This window comes from Gavialis gangeticus, unplaced genomic scaffold, assembly GCF_001723915.1.
Source record: "Gavialis gangeticus isolate Ggan-Ray unplaced genomic scaffold, GavGan_comp1, whole genome shotgun sequence".
In the NCBI taxonomy this organism is placed as follows: domain Eukaryota; kingdom Metazoa; phylum Chordata; order Crocodylia; family Gavialidae; genus Gavialis; species Gavialis gangeticus.
In genome coordinates, this window is record NW_017729016.1 from 4,143,512 (window position 1) to 4,162,197 (window position 18,686).

Sequence of the window (18,686 nt, forward strand, 5' to 3'; positions counted from 1 at the left end):
AGGGGCCCCCCCCCCCCCCCCCCACAAAAATATCTGTTTTGTCGCCACAGACATTTTTAACTGGGGGGGCAAAGACCCCTCTGAGTCACTTTCCCACTGGCTCTACTCCTAGTACTACGGCCTTGAGGATCTTAAGGTGCATCATCCGAGATTGTTTGAATATTTTCACCAACCCTTTATTACCACGCAGCCTCTTGTCTTACTGCAATCGTGGAGACGCCTTGCTTTGCCAATCGCACTTCCCCACAGGGGGCTCCGATATTATATTGAGCGGCAGGTGCGATAGAGAACCTGACTGCAGATCGAACGCATTTTATTTCACTAAGCTATCCATATAGCAGAACCAGACAGCAGTTCACGTTCGGTTCGGACTTGTTCTTCTCCAGCCAATGCAGCCAAGACTTTACCAGGAAAACAGTCGGGCGTTGGTAATGCACATTTATTCTCATTTTGCCTTCTTTTCCTCTTAGCAGCATGAAGCAAGCAGAGGCAGTGAGCTGCTTTGGGGCCAGGCCCCTACAAAACGTATCGCGTGGAGTATTGCCCAGAGCCGGGAGACTTGCAAACATAACAGAGATCCCATAAACTCCAGTTTATTGTTCGGGCCGTGTTATTGGGCAATATCACAGGTTGTTCACTTACACAGGGAGTGGATCTGTTACGTCAGAGTAATTACTCCTTGGATGGGATCCAGGAAGGTGGTTGGGGAAACTCCCATTCATTATTCCTGCAAAGGTCACTCTGGGAAACAGCAGCACGTCCCTTGCCGCCGAAGAATACTACCTTAATATTTGCAGAGAGCGTTTCGGCACTGATTAGCCCTGTTTGCTTTTGCTGTACAAATATGGTATGTACAAATGCTTGTCCCCAGGCGGTACGAAAAGGAGTGTGGCGCAGAATGGTGCTGTTTTCGTAGCTGTGGGTTTGTTGCATGCTCTCACACTGGTCAAATATGTGCTCCCCCAGCAATGCCTGGCCGCACCCAATGGCTCCGTGTCCCGAGGTGCTGTTTGTTGGGATGCTCGGTACCAGCCCTGGCAGCATCCGTGGCAAAGAGCCGATAACTCCTTTGGCCTGAAATTTGCTGTGGTGCAAATTTGCTCCGATACACCACTTGTAACCTGTGCCGGAGCTGCTCTCCAGGTGTCCAACCCAAGGTGCCCCTTCATAGCAAGGGACACTTGGTTTATGTGTAGGTGCCTGGGGCGGGTTGGAGTATCAGCTTCCAGCGAGCTCTGTAACATCCCGTGCATTATCCCTGCGTATGCAATCTCAGAAAATTGTCCGTGTAGCCTGTATACTTGGGCTGGAAGGATGTTGAGTAGAGCTCACTTTTAGTGTTTTCCAGTGTTGCTGATTTTTTTTTTTTACAACCAGTCCTGAGGGCTGGCTGGCCTGGGGGCTTGTTAGCAGAATTTGGAGCCGTTAGACACCAAGCCACCAGCCCAGACCAGGTGCCCTTGTAGGTAGCAACCCAGAGTCGTTCCTGTCTGCTGGCTGTGGGCAATAAACAGCTCTTGCAGTTGATTAAAAGGCAGAAGTGTTTGGTAATCAGAAAAGCTGTTTATAGCTAGGCTCCCCCCAATGCCATAAACATTGTTCCTATTGTTCTGTGAGGTCTCAGTAATAGCCATATGCAAACCCCTAATACATTTTGCCTCAAGAAAATAGATATCGTTTCTTGTCTGGTGAGGATTCATCAGAGATGAGCTGCATCTTTCCAGGGTCATCGTGTTCAAAGTAACCAAGTGCAGAGTGAGTTTAAACAAATGAAAATAATATTGCAGGATGGATTGAGCTGATGTTGCATTTGTTTCCCCCCAGCCTGGGACTGATTATTTATGCGGGTTTTCACCAGGTGAGAAAATGATCCTTTCATGCGTCTTCTAAGAATAAGTCTTTAGCAACAGTAGCGTCTTTTAGGATCGGCAAGTTCCCTTTAGGATCAGGAACGGGAATGTGGACGGCTGTCATGAAATACTGGTGGCTTTGATGACATCTGTTGCAAACCTAACCCCCTGTCTATCTTGCTGACCTTGGTCTTAGTTCATCACTGAGATCCTCTAGTTTCAGACCAACATCGTTTCTATTTTCACTATTTCCTATTATAAACCAGCTGCTTAAAAAGTCTGGGCCCACATGATTTGGTGTGTGTGCTCTTGAGGTGTCCAGTGCATTTTTGGACAATGTAAAATAATAAGAAATATTTTTTCAAATTCTTGTTTTTGGTCCAAATCGAAGCCCAAACCCACAGTCTGCATGGGGTTCTCAGTGTGCAGTTCAAACTTTTCTTTTTAATGGGTCAGTTCAAAACATGCTGAGCGTTGGCAGAGGTCGGTTTTGCATTGGGATTCCTGAGTTTCGGCATACATGGATCCTGGGGTTTGACCCCTCTCTTGTGGAATTGGGCCAGGATAGGATTGAGGATCAGCCCTTCATCCTTGCTTTGGCTGTTGCTTGCTTAGCCCTTGCATTTCACCCACAGAGGTTGAAGCAATCGGATCTGTTTCCCTTTATGCTTCTTATGAACGTTGAATTTGCACTTCTCCTACTTGCTGGCGGCATATTGTTAGAGGAACTCTTTTAATCCAAGGTAAAACTTTTTACTTGGGTATTTTTTCCCCCCACTTGCTAATTTTAGAAGTAACCAGTTCTTTGTTTGCATTTAAACATTCAGCTGCAGCAGTCCAAGTCCTGTGGATCCAGACAGGCTGTGGCTGGACCACTGTGCCCACGCTCAGCCTTGTTGGAAATCGGTCGCGCTGTTGGAGCTACTTCTATAGATTAGACTTCAGGACTACATCCAAGCAAACCTGAGCACGAACCCGCCCAGAAATGGATGATTCTGTTTTCATTGTTCAAGCTGAACTGGAGGGGAAGAGAACGGCCATAATGAATATAAACGTCATAAGCACCCATGCTTGAAAAAGCAGGTTTCTTGGAAGTGTCCATCTGGATGCCAAAAACACCAAGACACTAAAAATTACTGCCCACTTTTAAAATTATTGGTGATTTTTGCAGGGGAAGGATGGAGCGCACAGAAAGTAAAATCTGAGTCTTGGCAGCAGTACTTAAAGAGAGAGAGAGTTGCTCCCCATATTGTACAGTGAGGTTTCTGGAGTCATTTTAATCTTATAGACTCAGGGTGGGGTTGTACAGACCCCTTGAGTCTATAAGACTGAAATGACTCCAGAAACTGTACAATATGGGGAGCTACTTGCCCACAAACTCCAATATTCATCTGTCTGCTGCAGATCTCTAGCACACCTTTCCCTCCCCACCGTCCAGCTAATTATTCTGCCCACCGAGGTTCTGTTCCACTTCGGTAGCTAGGTGGAAAAAGTCTAATTTTCCTACTATTTTCCCCCTGCATCCTAAAGGGAATTTTGAGACTTAATTATTTTCATTCCCTGCTAGACTAAATAATTAAGGGAAGGGACTGTTTTCCATAAGAACATCAAGTTCCACACTCCATGGAGTTTATTCTGCTAATGGAAACTCTACACCTCAAATAGCCAAGGGACTTTGAAAATGAGTTAATGCCTTCGAAATGAAATTTCTAAGACCAAAGTTTGCAGGTTTCTTTACAACTCTAAAAATTATAGTATTTTTTCAAGTGTGATAAACTTAAAATGAAAAACAGGTGACTGATTAAAAATGAGCGCATTGTTGAATGCGCAGCCTAATTGAGTGTGAAACTTGACTTCAAGCACAGTGCTGTTTATGGAATGTAGATGTACAAACTATTATTTTTGCAGTGGATAGTTCATAAAATATTAGCCATCATAAATCTATATGGTAGGATTTCGTCTAAGAAATTAATAAGTGTTTTAACATGCCATCATGGAGCTGTAGCAACAAAAAAAAAATCAGGTCCTGCTTACAGGATGGGGGCGTGGAAAAAACATTTCATTTCTCACTTTAAAAGTTTGGTGTCTCTGATATTAAAACAACATCCTTTCCTTTTGGATTGTCGGGTCCCCCTTTTTTTGTTGCAAACCTGCAAATAACCAGCTCACTTGCAGAGTTTCATCCAGTCATTATAATTGTTTGGTTAAGATGCTCCAGTCCAGCTTTAAAGAGCCTAGACCTTGAAAATTCAGTGTTATTCACCTTGGCTATATCTTTCGGTCTGTTTTTATTTTCTCAGAAGAACATAAGCGGCTAGTATAATATAGTGTCCATATTCTGTTGATAGTTCTGTTCCCATAGTGCTCCTGTTGCATTTAATCTCCTGGTTTTTAAGTAGCCCCAGGACTTAACATGTGTATATTGGGTCAGCTCCGTAAGAGGTATAAATCACTCTGTTGACGGTTCAGGAGGCCAGGTATGTTCTTAACCCATGTTAACAAACCTGTGGTTCATAGTGCAAGGTGAAATCTTAGTGAAGACCCAGCAGGTTGTTCGGAAGGGAGCAAGGCTGCAAGTGGGGGTTGGTGGAAAGAGGTTTTCCTGCCTTGCAAAACTTTTTCCAAGACTTCAGAAATTCTTCCGTTCTGCATGGGCAGGAAACAAAGACCTCCTTCCGAGGCTATTCCCAAAAGGCGTTAAAGGGGAGCCGTACCAGCCAGAGTCCAGTGGTCCCAATCCACTCTGGGCATGTGAGAGACTCAAGTCCAAGGGCTGAGTTGGTCTGGACTTAATTTCCCATCACTTGTCTTGGCTTTCAAAATCTTGCTTTTATGTCTCAACAGCTCTGGCACAGGAGACAGACACAGGCTTCATCCCAAGCGAAGGAGAGAAGTGGTGCAGGTTTCTTATGAAGCTCCCTGTCCAGATTGACCTTCTCTTTGACTGAGTTTGGGAGCCTTAGGCTTAGTCCATGCTCTCCTGGGGTTTTACTCTGTTTTGCTTCCTGGCTTCCCAGGATAATTCTTTCATTTTAAATATTCTTGCGCTAGACCGACTGAGAAGAATGTGTCCATTATAAAAACTGTGGCTGCATATGCGCTTTCCCCAACTTCATGGCAAAAAGTATTGCTGGAAGTCGATACAAGGACACGCTGCAACCAGCGTGGCCTGCATCACCTGTCACTCGTGGCACTGGCCAAAATATTTTCCATGCAAGTTTTCTGTTGCAAAATACAATCTTCTCCAAACTGAAATGGTTCATAGCAACAAACTGAATTTTCCGTGGTGAAAAGATGTTGGAACAAAGCATTTTGACCATCTCATTTCAGTTTCAATCAGGTAAAGCTGGTTCATTTTCACATTATCAGTTCATTTGGTCTTTTCTCGCATATAGAAAAAAGCCTGTTCATGTTATATTGAATTCGCATCATATTTTGAGGAGCTCAAAATGAAACATTTCTATGTTCCTGTAACAAAAAGACCTGTTCATTCTGGATGGAGGTTTTATTGATTTTTGTTGTTGTTGTTGTTGTTGTTGGACATCTCAACCCTTTTTTAGGCTCTTCAGGGGGAAAAAAAACCTAATGTCAAAATGTCAGGATTTTGTGCAAGAGGCAAACTCCACTTTCCAACCACTCAAGTCATTGGCAAATTCAAGGTGGCAGGAAGTCCTTCTCAGATGCCCTCAGCTAATGTGGTCCTATCTTATTTCTCCATGGCCATGGCTGGGGACCTGTGTCTGAGCCTGCAAAGCTTCATGTCTCATTTATACTCAAGCAGTTGCTTGGGCAGCATCTTTCTGCCTCTATTAGCTGCTGTCGCAGTCACTTGTCTGCATCCCAGCTGAGCAAAGCCTGAGAATGAGAGGGGAAATCAGGCCCTGTTTTCACCACTGGCATTTGGGTGTGTAACCCCCGTACTCATGTGAGCTTTAAGTATATTCCTGGTGCTGGTGGTGGACCTTCCTTCAGACCTTAGATGAGCTGTGTCCTTGGTCCAGCATGGGATGCATGTGGGCAGACACCAACATCCATCCAACTGACATGGGAGTTGCTCTACTTCCAGTTCAACCGCAAGCTTAATCATGGGGTGAAACACTCCCTATCCTGCATTAGGCCAGAGGTTGGAGTGGTTAGCCACCACCAGGTCCCTCTGTGGCTCACTGGGGAACCACTCATCTGCTCCCAACCGCATGATCCTGGTGTTTAGCAGGGTGGTCCACGTTGGATTGCCCCGGCTCTTGGAAGCTGAGCTGCATTCGGGGGAAATGAAACCAATCTCGCCTTTATTCAACCATGACACACTGAGAGACACGTCCGCTGTCAGAAACTGTGCCCCTTCATGCTGCTCCATCCACCTCCGCTCTTAATGGCTGCAGCGTTAGCACGTCAGGCCCCCTGCAGAAAGATGCTCGTCTAGGCTTGGGAGGGTCTGCCGCAGATTTCCTTGGGCAGCTGTGGGCAAGTCGTTTAGCCATTCCAAGTGTCAATGCCTCCTCTGCAGCACGAGGGCATCAAAAGCATTTCAGAAGCGCCGAGGATAAAGCCCCGCAGTGATTGCAAGCCGCTCAGATACGACCGTCACATCAAAGAACATTAGATAAAGAGAAGGCAGCGGCAAAGAAAAGCAGCCCATAAAACTACCATTCTTCTCGAAATGGTTCTCAAGCCAAGATGAATTTATGGCCTCGCTTGCTAGCAGAGCTGGCATAGGCGAGAAGAGCTCGGGTGGCGGCTCCGCTGCTTTAATGAATTTGTGCTTTCCAGCGCCATGTATTCTCTGATTTACAGTGGAGCTGGGGGGGACCTTGAGATATCAAAACAAAATGCAAGGAGCACTCGTGTTTGGGTTTCTCTCCCCCAGACCTCTCTGCCCCGTCAGGCCATTAATTCTCCCAGCAAACGCCATTCCTGCTTTTTTCCCCCCTCCAAAACCCCTCAGCTGTTACAGGGAGACAGCTGCACCCTCTGGAACTAATTACAGCTGTCTTGGAGATTTAGGCCTTGATCGTAACAACTCGAATATTGCTGCTAATTTTTAACACGTCCAGTTGGAAGATGTCATAATAGGCTGATATATGAGAAAATCTTAAAAGCGCTACAGCACAGCTGCTACTGGGCATCTGGCACGATGAATTGTCAAATATGGGTTTAAAAAATAATGTTTTTTTATTTTTATTTTTAGTCTTTTCCACCCCGGTGAAAGTTGTACATATGGAAGGTGAACAGGGATGAGGGGGTCTGTGTTGCCGCTCAGGAAGGCCGTGGCACATGCTCTGTACATGTGCTGTTACATTTTCGTGGCGACTGATGTGGTTCCCGGTGGGTCCTTATCTGACCGGCTTTACAGAACCTCTTGTTTCTGTCTTGTTCCTTGAGATATTGGGTGCTGTCCTGCTACATAAGCATTTAGATGCCTAATCCTGCCAAAGGAGACCCTGCTTTTCCAGGCACCCTTGCTGCTCTTACATGAAACGATCAGAGAGAGTTTTTTTCTGCTGTGTGACCCAACTTAGCCGAGCCAAGCCTGTTATTTGCCCTTCGTAGGATTATTTTATGCCATCACAGCACTTAGAGATGATCTCACAAAGAAGCCACGACGTTTGCTGTGATTTGGTCCGTCCAATCTGGTTTTTTACCTTCTACTATTGGTTAGTACCTGGCACTTCAGTGGGCACGTCTACATGAGACCGTTACTGCGCATTAGCCTAATAACACTGCGCAGTAACCAACGGTGCCAATAGCCTCTGGTGCAGTGTTACTAGACTCGTGCGCAGTACGCATCACTAAATAACCATGCACTGTGTAACTGGAGGTACTGTGCATTTACTTAGTACTTTATTAAGCGAGTACTCGACTAAATGCACCATATCTAAGGTGCATTAATGAACGCGTAGATGCACCCAGTGAGAGGCAAATATAACCCAATCTTCATTCACTGGGTAAGTCCTGGGGAACTGTATGGAGTTCCCTTCCTTGACCCCTTTAATTACCCCCCCGAAGGGTGAGCAGCAGGATGTGGACAGACAAAACGACTAGACTGGACTAAAAAGTGAAGCCGAGGGTCTTACTGCTCTGGAGGGCTCTGTTGCAATGGCTCCATTTGTCCCACAGTCATTCCCCCCTGAATAAAACAGAAGTCAACCACTGTTCAGCTCCAGTCCTTCAGGATGGAGCAGACCTGTGGAACGGTTGCAGCAAACCAGCCTGACAGGCCGTAAGTCCCTGTCCCGTTTAAATCAGAGTAGTTGTTTCATGTGTGCATACGCTTACCCGGCTTTGCTCAGCGTGTAGCATCAGCGGTGTTCATCGACTCTCCTGACAATGCAGTTTTATGGCTGTTTGAATGCAGCGTGGGTTTTCTCCCCTCCGTGCTGCAGCCGCAACATTCCTGCATGTTAAGGAAACATAAGCCGGCGGTAGAGCTCTCCCCCAGCTGTCACCATCTTTCCTGTTTCCAGCAAAACTAAGAAATGCCTCCTTCTGCCTCGTGCCTCAGATACAGCCAGACAGGGCTATGCTGTTCAGAGATCTGCTTTGTAGACCTCGTCTGGGCTATGGACTTCTCCCAAGTTTTCAGGTTGCCTTTTAAAACAAGGAGTGCGATCTGCAAATCCGTCCATCAGAAAGCAGAGCGCACGCCGTGGGGCACAGCCCAGCTTTGCAGCACTAGCCAGGGGTCTGCGTGGGCCAAACCAGTGCTACAGGTTGAATAAATTGAAGGATCTGATCTCACCACCGAAGAGCAGGGGTGACTTCTGCCATCCATCTTCTCCCCGCTGCCATCCTCTCGCAGGTGGGCACACGGGGCAGACAGGTGGCAGGTGCATCCCTGAAGTTTAGGGCAGACAGGCAGTCTCCCAGGGGATGGGAAGGCAGCTGGGAAGAGCTCTGCCAGGCGTCCATAAACTGCATGGGACCCCTGGCTCGCACGAGCCCATGCGAACGTGTCCCATAAACTGCACCGCCTAATTTGTCTTCTCAAAGCATGTACTTGATAACGGCGAAAACTGGCCATAACCAGGGATCCTGGTTTTCTCTGTTTAAAAAGAACAAACAAACCCAAATTTTTGGTTTAAAAAAAAGGTAATCCACATTTTTCCAAGATTAAAATGAAACACCATTAATATATAGATATATATATGGTAATGATATATATGGAAGTAGAACTGGAGATAGAGCAATTCCTGTGTCAACGGGATGGGTGCTGTTGTCTGCCCACGTGGATGGAGATATATATATATATGTATGTGTATGTATATGTATGTGTATATGTATATATAGTGGTGTTTCATTTTAATCATGGAAAAAAGTGGATTTTGCATTACTTTTTTTCAACTGGAAATTGGGAGTTTTTTTAATCAGAGAAAACCAGGATCCCTGGTCATAACCAAACAGAGAGCTGCCATCAGCTGCAGCAGCGGGGCTGGGTAAATGGATTTGGACTCGTTCTAAGGACCGCGTGCTCTGGTGGTTTCTCCGGCAGAGTTTTTAAGTTCCTAATATCTTACAAAAGCTCATCGTTGATTTGAAACCAAGGTCTTGGTCCCAGGAACGCCAGGTGTTTTTTTCCCCCCCTCGGAGCTTAAAAGGTCCGCGGGCTCACGTGAGCCTGGGGCACAAAGGACTCGGATACAAAGCATGCGTGGTTCGTGGTGGTTTCCTGATCTGCAGGCACCCACGTATGTGTGAGACTCGCTCGACTTCCGAGCTGTGCTTGTAAAGTCTGTGAGCGCTGAAGCGGGTGTTCGTGCTTTCGTGGCGTTCCTGGAAAGGTGCGGTCTGTCCCTGAGCCCTGGGGTGAACAAGGAGTTCGTGATGATTATAAACCAGGGGTGACGGCAGAGCCCTGGAAAGAGACACCCCAGAGTAGATTCAATCCAGCACCTTTCAGGAGCCTCTCATAACTCCAGTAGCCCACTATCGGTGGTTTTTAGGTGTGTGAGCCTTTCCATGATGGTCCCATGGGGTACACATCATGCTTTCCCTGTACCCGCATCCTCTCGGCAGCACAGGCGTTGAGGTGAGGGGCTGTAGGGATCCTACAGCCCATGGCATCCTTCTTGTAAATGCCACAAAGCCTCCAGCAAAGGGCTCCGATCATGCATGACATTAGGAGAGCTTTTCTTTAGTGTCCTCAGCCTCACACCGGGCACTGCAGGCTTGTAAGAGCAATTAGCAATCAGAGCAATACTTACAGCCTTCAGCTCCTGCAGACTTGAGAGCGGGCATCAATTTTGTTGTACAAATAGCATGAGTAACTGGGGGGATGGAGCCAGGAGAGCTTTTGAGCTGGGTCAGGGAAAGAGCTTGGGGTCAAGGAGTTTGCTAACCAGGTCTATATTGAAGCCTTTGCCCAGAGGTCACTCTTCACTTCTCTGGTTTTCAACCAGCTCTGGCTTGGCATCTAGCAGTTCCTGTTGTAAACGTGCATACGGCAAATCTAAATGGTTAAAATGGTGCATTTGCCAAAAAAGAAAAGGACTTTTCCGTGTTTTGCATTCCATCACTTGACTTGTCCGCTCGTTCTCAATTTTCCTGGGAAAGGAGACTTCCTCTGACCAGTAAAAAAAAAAATTAAGCCACGTTTGTTTGGAGGCTTTTTGGAAAGGTGGGGGCACAAAGGGGGTGGTGGTGCCATTCAGTGTAAGCAGAATGGCAGATTTTTAATGCTGCATCCAATGTTTCCAGTCACTGCAGAGGCTTCATAACAGAACTAAGTCTTTTGCTCCCTATATTTTCCCTGTAGTGAAAATAAAATAAAGATCAGTACATGCTGTCCTGTCCCTGGCTGCTGTGGCCCTGGGGGGCAGCCCATATCCTAGAGCAGTGTTTTTCAATGATTTTTCATTTGCAGACCCCTAAAAAAACGTTGAATGGAGATGTGGACTTCTTTGAATTGTAAGTGTGGGTGTTCACCTACTTTTGATTGATCATAGTCATCTTTCACGGGCCCCTTAGACATCATCTGCGGACTTCCAGGGGTCCGCGGGCTGCAGGTGGAAAGCCAGCGTCCTAGACGAAATCTTGCTGGAGTTCAGCCATTTGTGTTTGAATCCATGCCCCGGCATCCATCTTTCCAGCTATTAGGATCATGAGGGCTAAGCTGGGTAGATGTTCCCATTTCAGAGCCTTTGGTGGCCTCTGGGGGATCGAGAGCTAATACATGAGTATAATTGTTAGGTGGGGAGCAGTGCAGAGGCCCATTGGGTGTGGGGAAAAAGGCACCTTGCATTGGTCTTGCGGGGATGCCCAAGCTGTTGGTATTGACCATCAGAAGCAATCCAGTGCATCCCCCTCCGGTGGCATGACAATCACCATGACATGGTGGTAGAGAGGGGTGAGAAGGAGCTTTGCATCCTGAGCTCCAGACAAAGGGCCCTGAGGCACCCCAGCCCCTTGCACACCTTTGGAAAGTTGCAGCCAGCAGGAAAATGGGATGACTTGGCAGGTAGCAGGTGGGTTTACATGATGATGCTACCTAAAGCTAAGCAGACGCTCCCTCGGGTAGCAAAAGCAGTAGAACCACATGAGCATGGTGCTCCGTCACCATCCCCATCCAAAGATGCTGTTGCAGCTGGCGTTGGCATCCCTGATCTAGCAGCAAAGCCGTGACACGGTGGCGCTGAGCTCGGTCCTTACCTGTGACCCTGGCAGGTTCTGCATTGCTCTGCAGCTCTTCTCTGACCTGAGCTGGGTCATTGAAAGCCAGCTTGAGTGTCTGTGCATCAACGGGTGTCACGACACCAGTGTGGACATGCCCTTATTGGGGCTTGTCCTCCTCGCTCCCTTTGACTCTTCGGGAAATCCCTCTCGGGATGCATGCCCAGATTCAATAGAGAGACTTGGGGGAAAGGAGGGGAATGGGTTAGGTTGTTTTTCCCCATTGGTTTTTTGCAGCGTTCTTTAGGCGCTGAACTTTAGAGGCTGAAATGCCTTCAGATACGAACGCAAACTTTTGGCCACAAAAATGCAGCTTCGGTTGCGTGTGGTTCCTTTAATGCTCACACGGTTCTAGTTTTACACGCCGATCCCTTTGATAGCCAGCGTTTTCATAGACAGACAACATATGGGACGGATCAGAGCAAATCAGATGATAGATATTATTTAAATTGGGCGGACCGGCCCGTTTGAAACGGGGCTGGGAAACCTTCGCTCCAAAGGGCTCATCCAACAGGCCTGAGAGGTTGGGGGCAGGGAGGATGAGCTTGTGGGATGCAGGAGACCTGAGTTGGGGCCTGCTACAGGCTTCCAGCCTGACCTCTGGACCCGGCATTCAATTTCCCTGTGCATGGCTTTCCCGTCTGTGAAATGGGGATATAGGGAGGCTTCCCTGCCATCTGGGGACTAGAGAGAGGCCTCCCTGCCAGCGTACCCTTGCTGCAAAAAGGCGAACAGCATCCTGGGCTGCATGACTAGCATTGCCAGCATATCAAGGGCAGTGATCCTTCCCCTCTATTCAGCACTGGGGAGGCCACATCTGGAGTCCTGTGTCCAGCTGTGGGCCCCCACTACAGAAAGGATGTGGACACATTGGAGAGAGTCCAGCGGAGGGCAACAAAAATGGTTTGGGAGCTGAGGGACAGGACTTAGGAGAGGCCGAGGGAACTGGGCTGATTTATTCTGCAGAAGAGAAGACCGAGGGGGATTGAATAGCAGCCGTCACCTCCCTGCAGGGGGGCTGCAAAGAGGATGGAGCTGGACTGGTCTCAGTGGGGGCAGATGACAGAAGGAGCAGTGGGCTCAAGTTGCAGCAAGGGAAGTTTAGGCTGGGTATTAGGAAAAACTTTCTCAGGAGGAGGGTGGTGAAGCACTGGGACAGATTACCCAGAGAGGTGGTGCAGTCTCCATCCTTAGAGGTTTTTAAGGCCCAGGTAGACAAAGCCTTGGCTGGGATGGTGTAGTTGGGGCTGGTCCCGCTTGGAGCAGGGGGTTGGACTAGATGTGATCTCCTGAGCTCCCTTCAACCCTCATTTTCTATGAGTCTATGGGGACCTCCCAAAGATAAGTCCATTAATATTTGCAATGTGCTTCCTAATACTGGTGTATGCCACAGTTGTGCCTAGAGGCCCCCAGTTGGGATGCAGGCGCGGAGTGAATGAGTCCCAGCCCAAAAAAGCTGACAAAGGTGGAGCTCAGAGCACGAGGTTCCTCACTCCCAGCCCAGCGCCTTTTCCAAACTGCTTTTCTCTTCCCGATGCCGCCATGGCCCGTGGCCCTTGATCACCTGCGTGTATCAGCTAAATGCATCTCTTCCAATGCAGACAAGGTTCTTCGGGTGAATCTGATATCTTTTATTAGACCAACTCTCTTCTGATGCTGCTCTTTTTGCAGGAGCGATCTGATCCGCTCATTTTGCTTCCTGTGGAAAGGGGGGTCAGCAAAGGGCAGCTGAGGTTGAAAGCAGCTGGGAACACAGCACGGGGGCCCCGTTGCCGGCTTAACCCTGGCTGGCTTGTACCAGACAATTAAGGCTTTTTGAAAAAGTTGGATATGTTTGCAGAATCCAAAAAGCAATCAAGCAGCACAGCTTTTAAATCTATAACTATCTCAGAAAAAGAGCCTGCGGGCGAGCCGGGCCCATGCAAACGTCGATGCTCGGTAATGCTCTAATTATGAACAGGAAATTTTGTGCTCCTGTGAAGCAAACACGGTGGGAGTAACACTTCAGCCCCCAGTCAGCTTTTACTGGCCTACAGGAAAAAAAAAAGGGAAAAAACCCAAACCCTGAATATAATTAAAGCAGCAGCTGCGGGACAGTGATGGAATCCAGGTTTCTGTGCGACAGCAAGTGTGAACAGGTCTGCAGCGCTGAGCACGAGGAGTTGTGAACGCCTTTAGGTGTGAATAGCCGTTCTCCCGGAGCCGTCCGTGGAGGTGGACGGTGCCAGGGTGAAGTGTTGCAGGGTCTGGTACCCACTGTCCGGTTAGTGATGGGAGGCATGGGGCTGCTTGGCATGCTCCTGCTCTGCAGAAGGCCTTTTGCCTTGTTCAAAGAGCTGTTGCATTTGGTTCCCGGTCTGCTGGGTGAATGAGCCACCCGGGCCGTAAATGCTTTGTAAGTGTTTAAATGATACATGCCTATAAGAGCCCCATCCTGCTCTTTGGTGGGCAGAGGTCGAGGGGACAATAGGCCTCTTTCCGTGTCCATCCAAGCCGTCTCCCATTATGGGTTGTGTCCAGGGCTGAACAAGTTGCCGTGCTCAACGGGAGGGAGCAAACGGGCGTTGTGAACCAACGGAAGAAGTGGAGAAGAGGAAACTGAGACCCAAAACTGAAGAGACAAAATTTTTTTGCAAATAACTAGTTGGTCTAAGAGACTTCAGTCAAGACATCAAGTGTTGGTCACAGCAGAGCTGCTGTTTTCAATTCAGCTGCATTTGCCACCTCACCGGCCTTTTGCTGCAAACTCCCCGTCGTGTCTGAGTCCCAAAAATATAGAGCAGCCTCCCTAATTAGTTTAGCAGCAGAACCTGGTTTTCCAGCAGCCCAAGAAGGCAGCTGTGCAGTGGCAGCGTCCTGCTTAGTAGCAGGGTTTGTATTTTAGTACTGAAGCAAAGCAGGTTTAAATGAGCATTGACATGACCGTGACGTTTTTATGTTGCTGGTTGTTTGATTAACTTGCCCGGCCAGTGTCGCGATGCGATGCACTGCAAGCAGGGCCCCCTACGCCCCCGGACAGCGATGTTATCCTCTCTCTTGTCAGCATGGCCTACATCCAGGGGCAGGAAGAAGGGGGTGAGCGTAAACCAAAACGCGGGTGCAAATGCCCTGTGCAGCCTCCGAGTGTGTTTCATCAGACTGATGAATGCTTCTTTCTGCACTGTTTCTTTTTTTTTTTAATCTCCTTCTCTGGGCAGCCAAAAACCAGATGCGCTCTTAGCCTCTTTAATAAGCTACCAAGCAAAAGAGCAATCATTTGGGGTTGGGTGGCTGGAAGTAGGATACGTCCCCTGGGGAAAGAACCAGTCATTTGTTTTTTTTCTTGTGGGGGGGTGAAGAAATCCGTGTTTTATGTTGGGACTCTTAAGGAGGATGCTAGCCGAGCATCTGTGGAGCGCTGGATGGTTATATCGAAGTGGGAGCTTGTCTTTGCAGGCACTAGAAAGAACTCGACAGATATTGCTGCTTTCTTAATGTTACTTTTCCAGGCAAGCAACTGCCATAAGGATGCTTTGGGATTGTGCACGGGACAGGGGGACCAAGGATGGGTGAAGAGGAGGGACCTGAGCCATGGCAAATAGGAAGGAAGTTGGGAGCCATGCAAGGGGGGGAAGAGGGAATGGGGACAGTGGGGGCCCTTGAAGCAACCTCTGTATTAAACCGCGGTCCACATGGATTGCAAATGGTAGCCAGCGCCCTTCTCCCCTGCGTCATCGCTGCTCGAGTTGCAGCAGACAAAAGCCAGTGCTTCCCAATGCTTCCCAACGGGTCTTGAAGCAGGAGACAAGCAGCCACGTTGCAAACACCACTGCTGAGATCAGGAACTTGATTACCTTGAACTTGATTGTAACGGCGCTATGTTTTCTTTCTTCCCCGAAGGTGGGTCAGAGGCGAGCACTTCAAATACAAATTTAGCCAGCCCAGAGGCAAGCACGCTGGCGAAGGGAAGTGGTGGATTCGGAAGAGAATTGGGCCGTACTTTCCACCAGTCAATCTCCAGGGTCTGAAGAGGTTTTATGAGGACAGGAACTGGCCATACCCCGCGCAGAATTGACAAGAGGAGAGCCATAAAGGACAAAAGCCGTCCGTTTCCATTGAGCTCGTGTTTCTCACTTCTTCCTGTATTTTTATATATAAATTTGATGGTTCCTTGCCAGGCTGTTTCTCGACTGTCATGTCCTGCCTGGCTTGGCCTGTCTTTGTCACTCTGTTTGTCCATTGTTCTTTGCATCTGTCTTCCTTCCTGTTCTGTCTTTCTGATCTCTTAAGTAAATTGCTTGCTCGAGAGGTGGCCCAAATTTTGCCAAATTCTCGGTTGCAGCAGTGAGCTGAGACAAAACCGTTGACAGCTGACACACCGTGCCATTGCATTAGGTCTGAGATCTGGGTTTACTCAGATTCAGGTAGGTATAATGATAATAGTTTTAAATTCTATGAAATATGATCCAGGAAAAAAAAAAAAACGTAGCTCCTTTCTCACCTCTGCCTACCTTGCAAACTGTCCGGGCCCAATTCTTTTATGTTAAGTGATTTAAATCAGCCTAACCGAGTTCAGACTTTATCTTCAGGATGATATATGGTATGTTAGGAGATGAGCTGTCCTTCCAGTCTGGATGTGTTTGGTGTCCCTGCATAGGACAGTTGCAGCGAACCTACAGGCGAGGTTTGCAGAGGTTTTTGTGCGTGCTGGTCTCGTTCCAAGCCCTCCGAATTCATAGTGAACGCGGCCAACTTAATTCGGAGCATGCTGTGGATTCATGTTTGGCTTGGGTATCCCTTCAGGCACAGGTTAAGAAAGGTGGAAGCTTCTAAATCCGAAGGCGGCTTAAGGGTTTTCTTTCAAAAGGGGCTTATGCTTGCTCGCAGCTTCCCTGCAGAGGGCTCTAGACGTTTTGCAGCACTTCAAGGAGCGTGCTAATATTTCCTTCAGCACTCACCGTTGTTGTGCTGGGGGTGTTTTTTCCCCCTCTAAGCAAATGTCTAGCCCCCTGGCGAATAAGCTTATTAACCCTGGGAAGGTATCAAGCAAGCAGACTGAGAGTAACACCAAACAGACTTGCCGAGGGACTCCACCCACGCAGCAGATATCCTCCTGCATCTCTCGTCTCCAGACTGTTCCCAGGCACAGATGGGTTGTCTTCTCCCTGCCATCACAAGCACCTGCATCCTCTATTTCTTTTGCACGATATCCTCTGTTAACAAAGCCTGTTGCTCTGTTCTTGATCTCCTAGCTGGTCTGAGCCAAGATCCTCTCTAATTCAGCCTGACGTTACGGGCTGGAGGTATGAATCACTGGGGGGGGGGGGCTCTGTGTTACGGAGGCGGTCAGAGCGGGGGGACGTCACAATCCCTTCTGGCCTGGAAATCGCTGCGAAGGGCAGGTGTATTGCTCACCTTGCAGTGTGACACTGGTGTATATTCTCTCTGTATATTCTCAAGTCTCTAAGAGCAAGCCAACTTCCAGTGACTTGGCAGGGACACATGGGGGGAGAGGAGAAAACAGCCTTTCCCCACTCAGGGAACTACATTCAAAAAGGGTTTCATTGCTCCTAAGACATGCCAGCCTCTACTGCACTTGTGCCAACCACAGGTAGCAGTCAGAAGTCAAAGTTTTGACTTCTCTGCTAAGCATCGTTGCTCTGAAACACATCACGGTGTCCACAGATTGCAGTAGTGAGACACCGCGCTCCTCTTCGAGGCTCACCCTGGGCCGTGGCGTGGTGGAATGACTGTATGGTGGCAGGATGGTCGTTGCCAGCTGTGGTTGCATGGTGGGTATCATCCCTGTTAAGTGGTCAGACGTGGTGACAGTAAACAGCACATTAAACATTCACGAGTAAACTTTATCGCACTGATTTCTGCTTGGTCTTTGATGGGGAGAGGCAGCCTCTGCAAGCACTTCTGTTTCCAGGCGTTGTTACACTCCATTAAGACTTCACATTAGCCCCTGCAAGGACCTACAGGCTGCTCGTGGAGGCCTATTTTTCACCTTATTGCTTCCCTCTGAAGACCTCACATCATGGAGACAATCCTCCAGGTCGTTAGCACTAAAACACCTCACCTCCTGGGTCATTTTTTCCAGCCCAGACACCAGAGATCCCCGAGGCAGGGCACTGTGGAGGTACGGTCATGCTGCCCTCGTGGCCCAGGTGCTTACCTGGGTGTGCAGGCTTCAATGACAGCAGCAATCCCATAGTTTCCTGCTCCTGATTTGCACCTTTTGTACACACCACTTCTTGTCCTTACCCTAATTACTCTTGTGTATAATTAGAGCCCAGCACAGAAGAAAAGCTCAGTCCTCTGCAGACAGAGATTCCCAGATGGGCTCCGCTTCGGGAGGAGGAAGTGCAATGTGGACAGCCGCGAGGTTAGATCTAGACGAGGAGGAGATTCGCATAGAATCACAGAAGTCAGGTCGGGAAGGACCTTGTAGATCTTCAAGTCCAACCCCCTGCCTGGGCAAGAGAAAAACCGGGCTCAAATATTTGACTCCAGCCAGGTAGGCATCAAGCCTCTCCTTAAAGGCCCCCAAGGTAGGAGCCAGCACCACTTCTCTTGGAGGTTGGTTCCAGATCCTAGCCACCCTGACTGTGAAGTAGTTCTTACGGATGTCTAATCTAAACCTCCTCTCCAGCAACTTGTGGCCATTATTCCTTGTTATGCCAGCGGGCGCGAGGGAAAACAAGGTCTCTCCCAAACCCCTCTGGTCCCCCCTAGTGAGTTTATAGACAGTCACCAGGTCCCCCCTCAGCCTTCTCTTGTGGAGGCTGACCAGGTTCAGGTCCCGCAGTCTCTCACTGTAGGGTCTGCCCTGTTGTCCCCAGATCGTGCGGGTGGCCTCCTCTGGACCCTCTCCATGTTGTCCACATCCCTCTTGAAGTGGGGTGCACAGAACTGGACGCAGTACTCCAGCTGCGGCCTGACCAGTGTCGCGTAGAGGGGGAGGATCACCTCCTTGGCCCTGCTAGAGATGCACCTGTGGATGCACGACAAGATCCGGTTAGCCCTGCCAACCGTGACCTCGCGTTGTCGGCCCATGTTCATCTTGGAGTCAATAAAGACTCCAAGATCCTTTTCTGCCTCCGTGCTCTCAAGAAGGGAGTTTCCCATCTTATAGGTGTGCTGCTGGTTACTACTGCCTAAGTGCAGCACCCTGCACTTGTCAGTGTTGAA

The 18,686-nt window shown here is 48.6% G+C and overlaps 1 protein-coding gene across 1 annotated transcript in view; it reads left to right on the plus strand.

Annotated features, from left to right (window-relative positions):
• Window positions 1–17,359, plus strand: part of LMF1 (lipase maturation factor 1) — a gene marked incomplete at its 5' end in the record, with an annotated part of 349,511 nt that extends 332,152 nt beyond the window's left edge. Inside the window, one exon of the mRNA XM_019512578.1 lies at window positions 15,393–17,359. Within this exon, the coding sequence (XP_019368123.1) occupies window positions 15,393–15,567 (175 nt within the window). The remainder of the gene's footprint in view (window positions 1–15,392) is intronic.
• Between the last annotated feature and the right edge of the window lie 1,327 nt (window positions 17,360–18,686).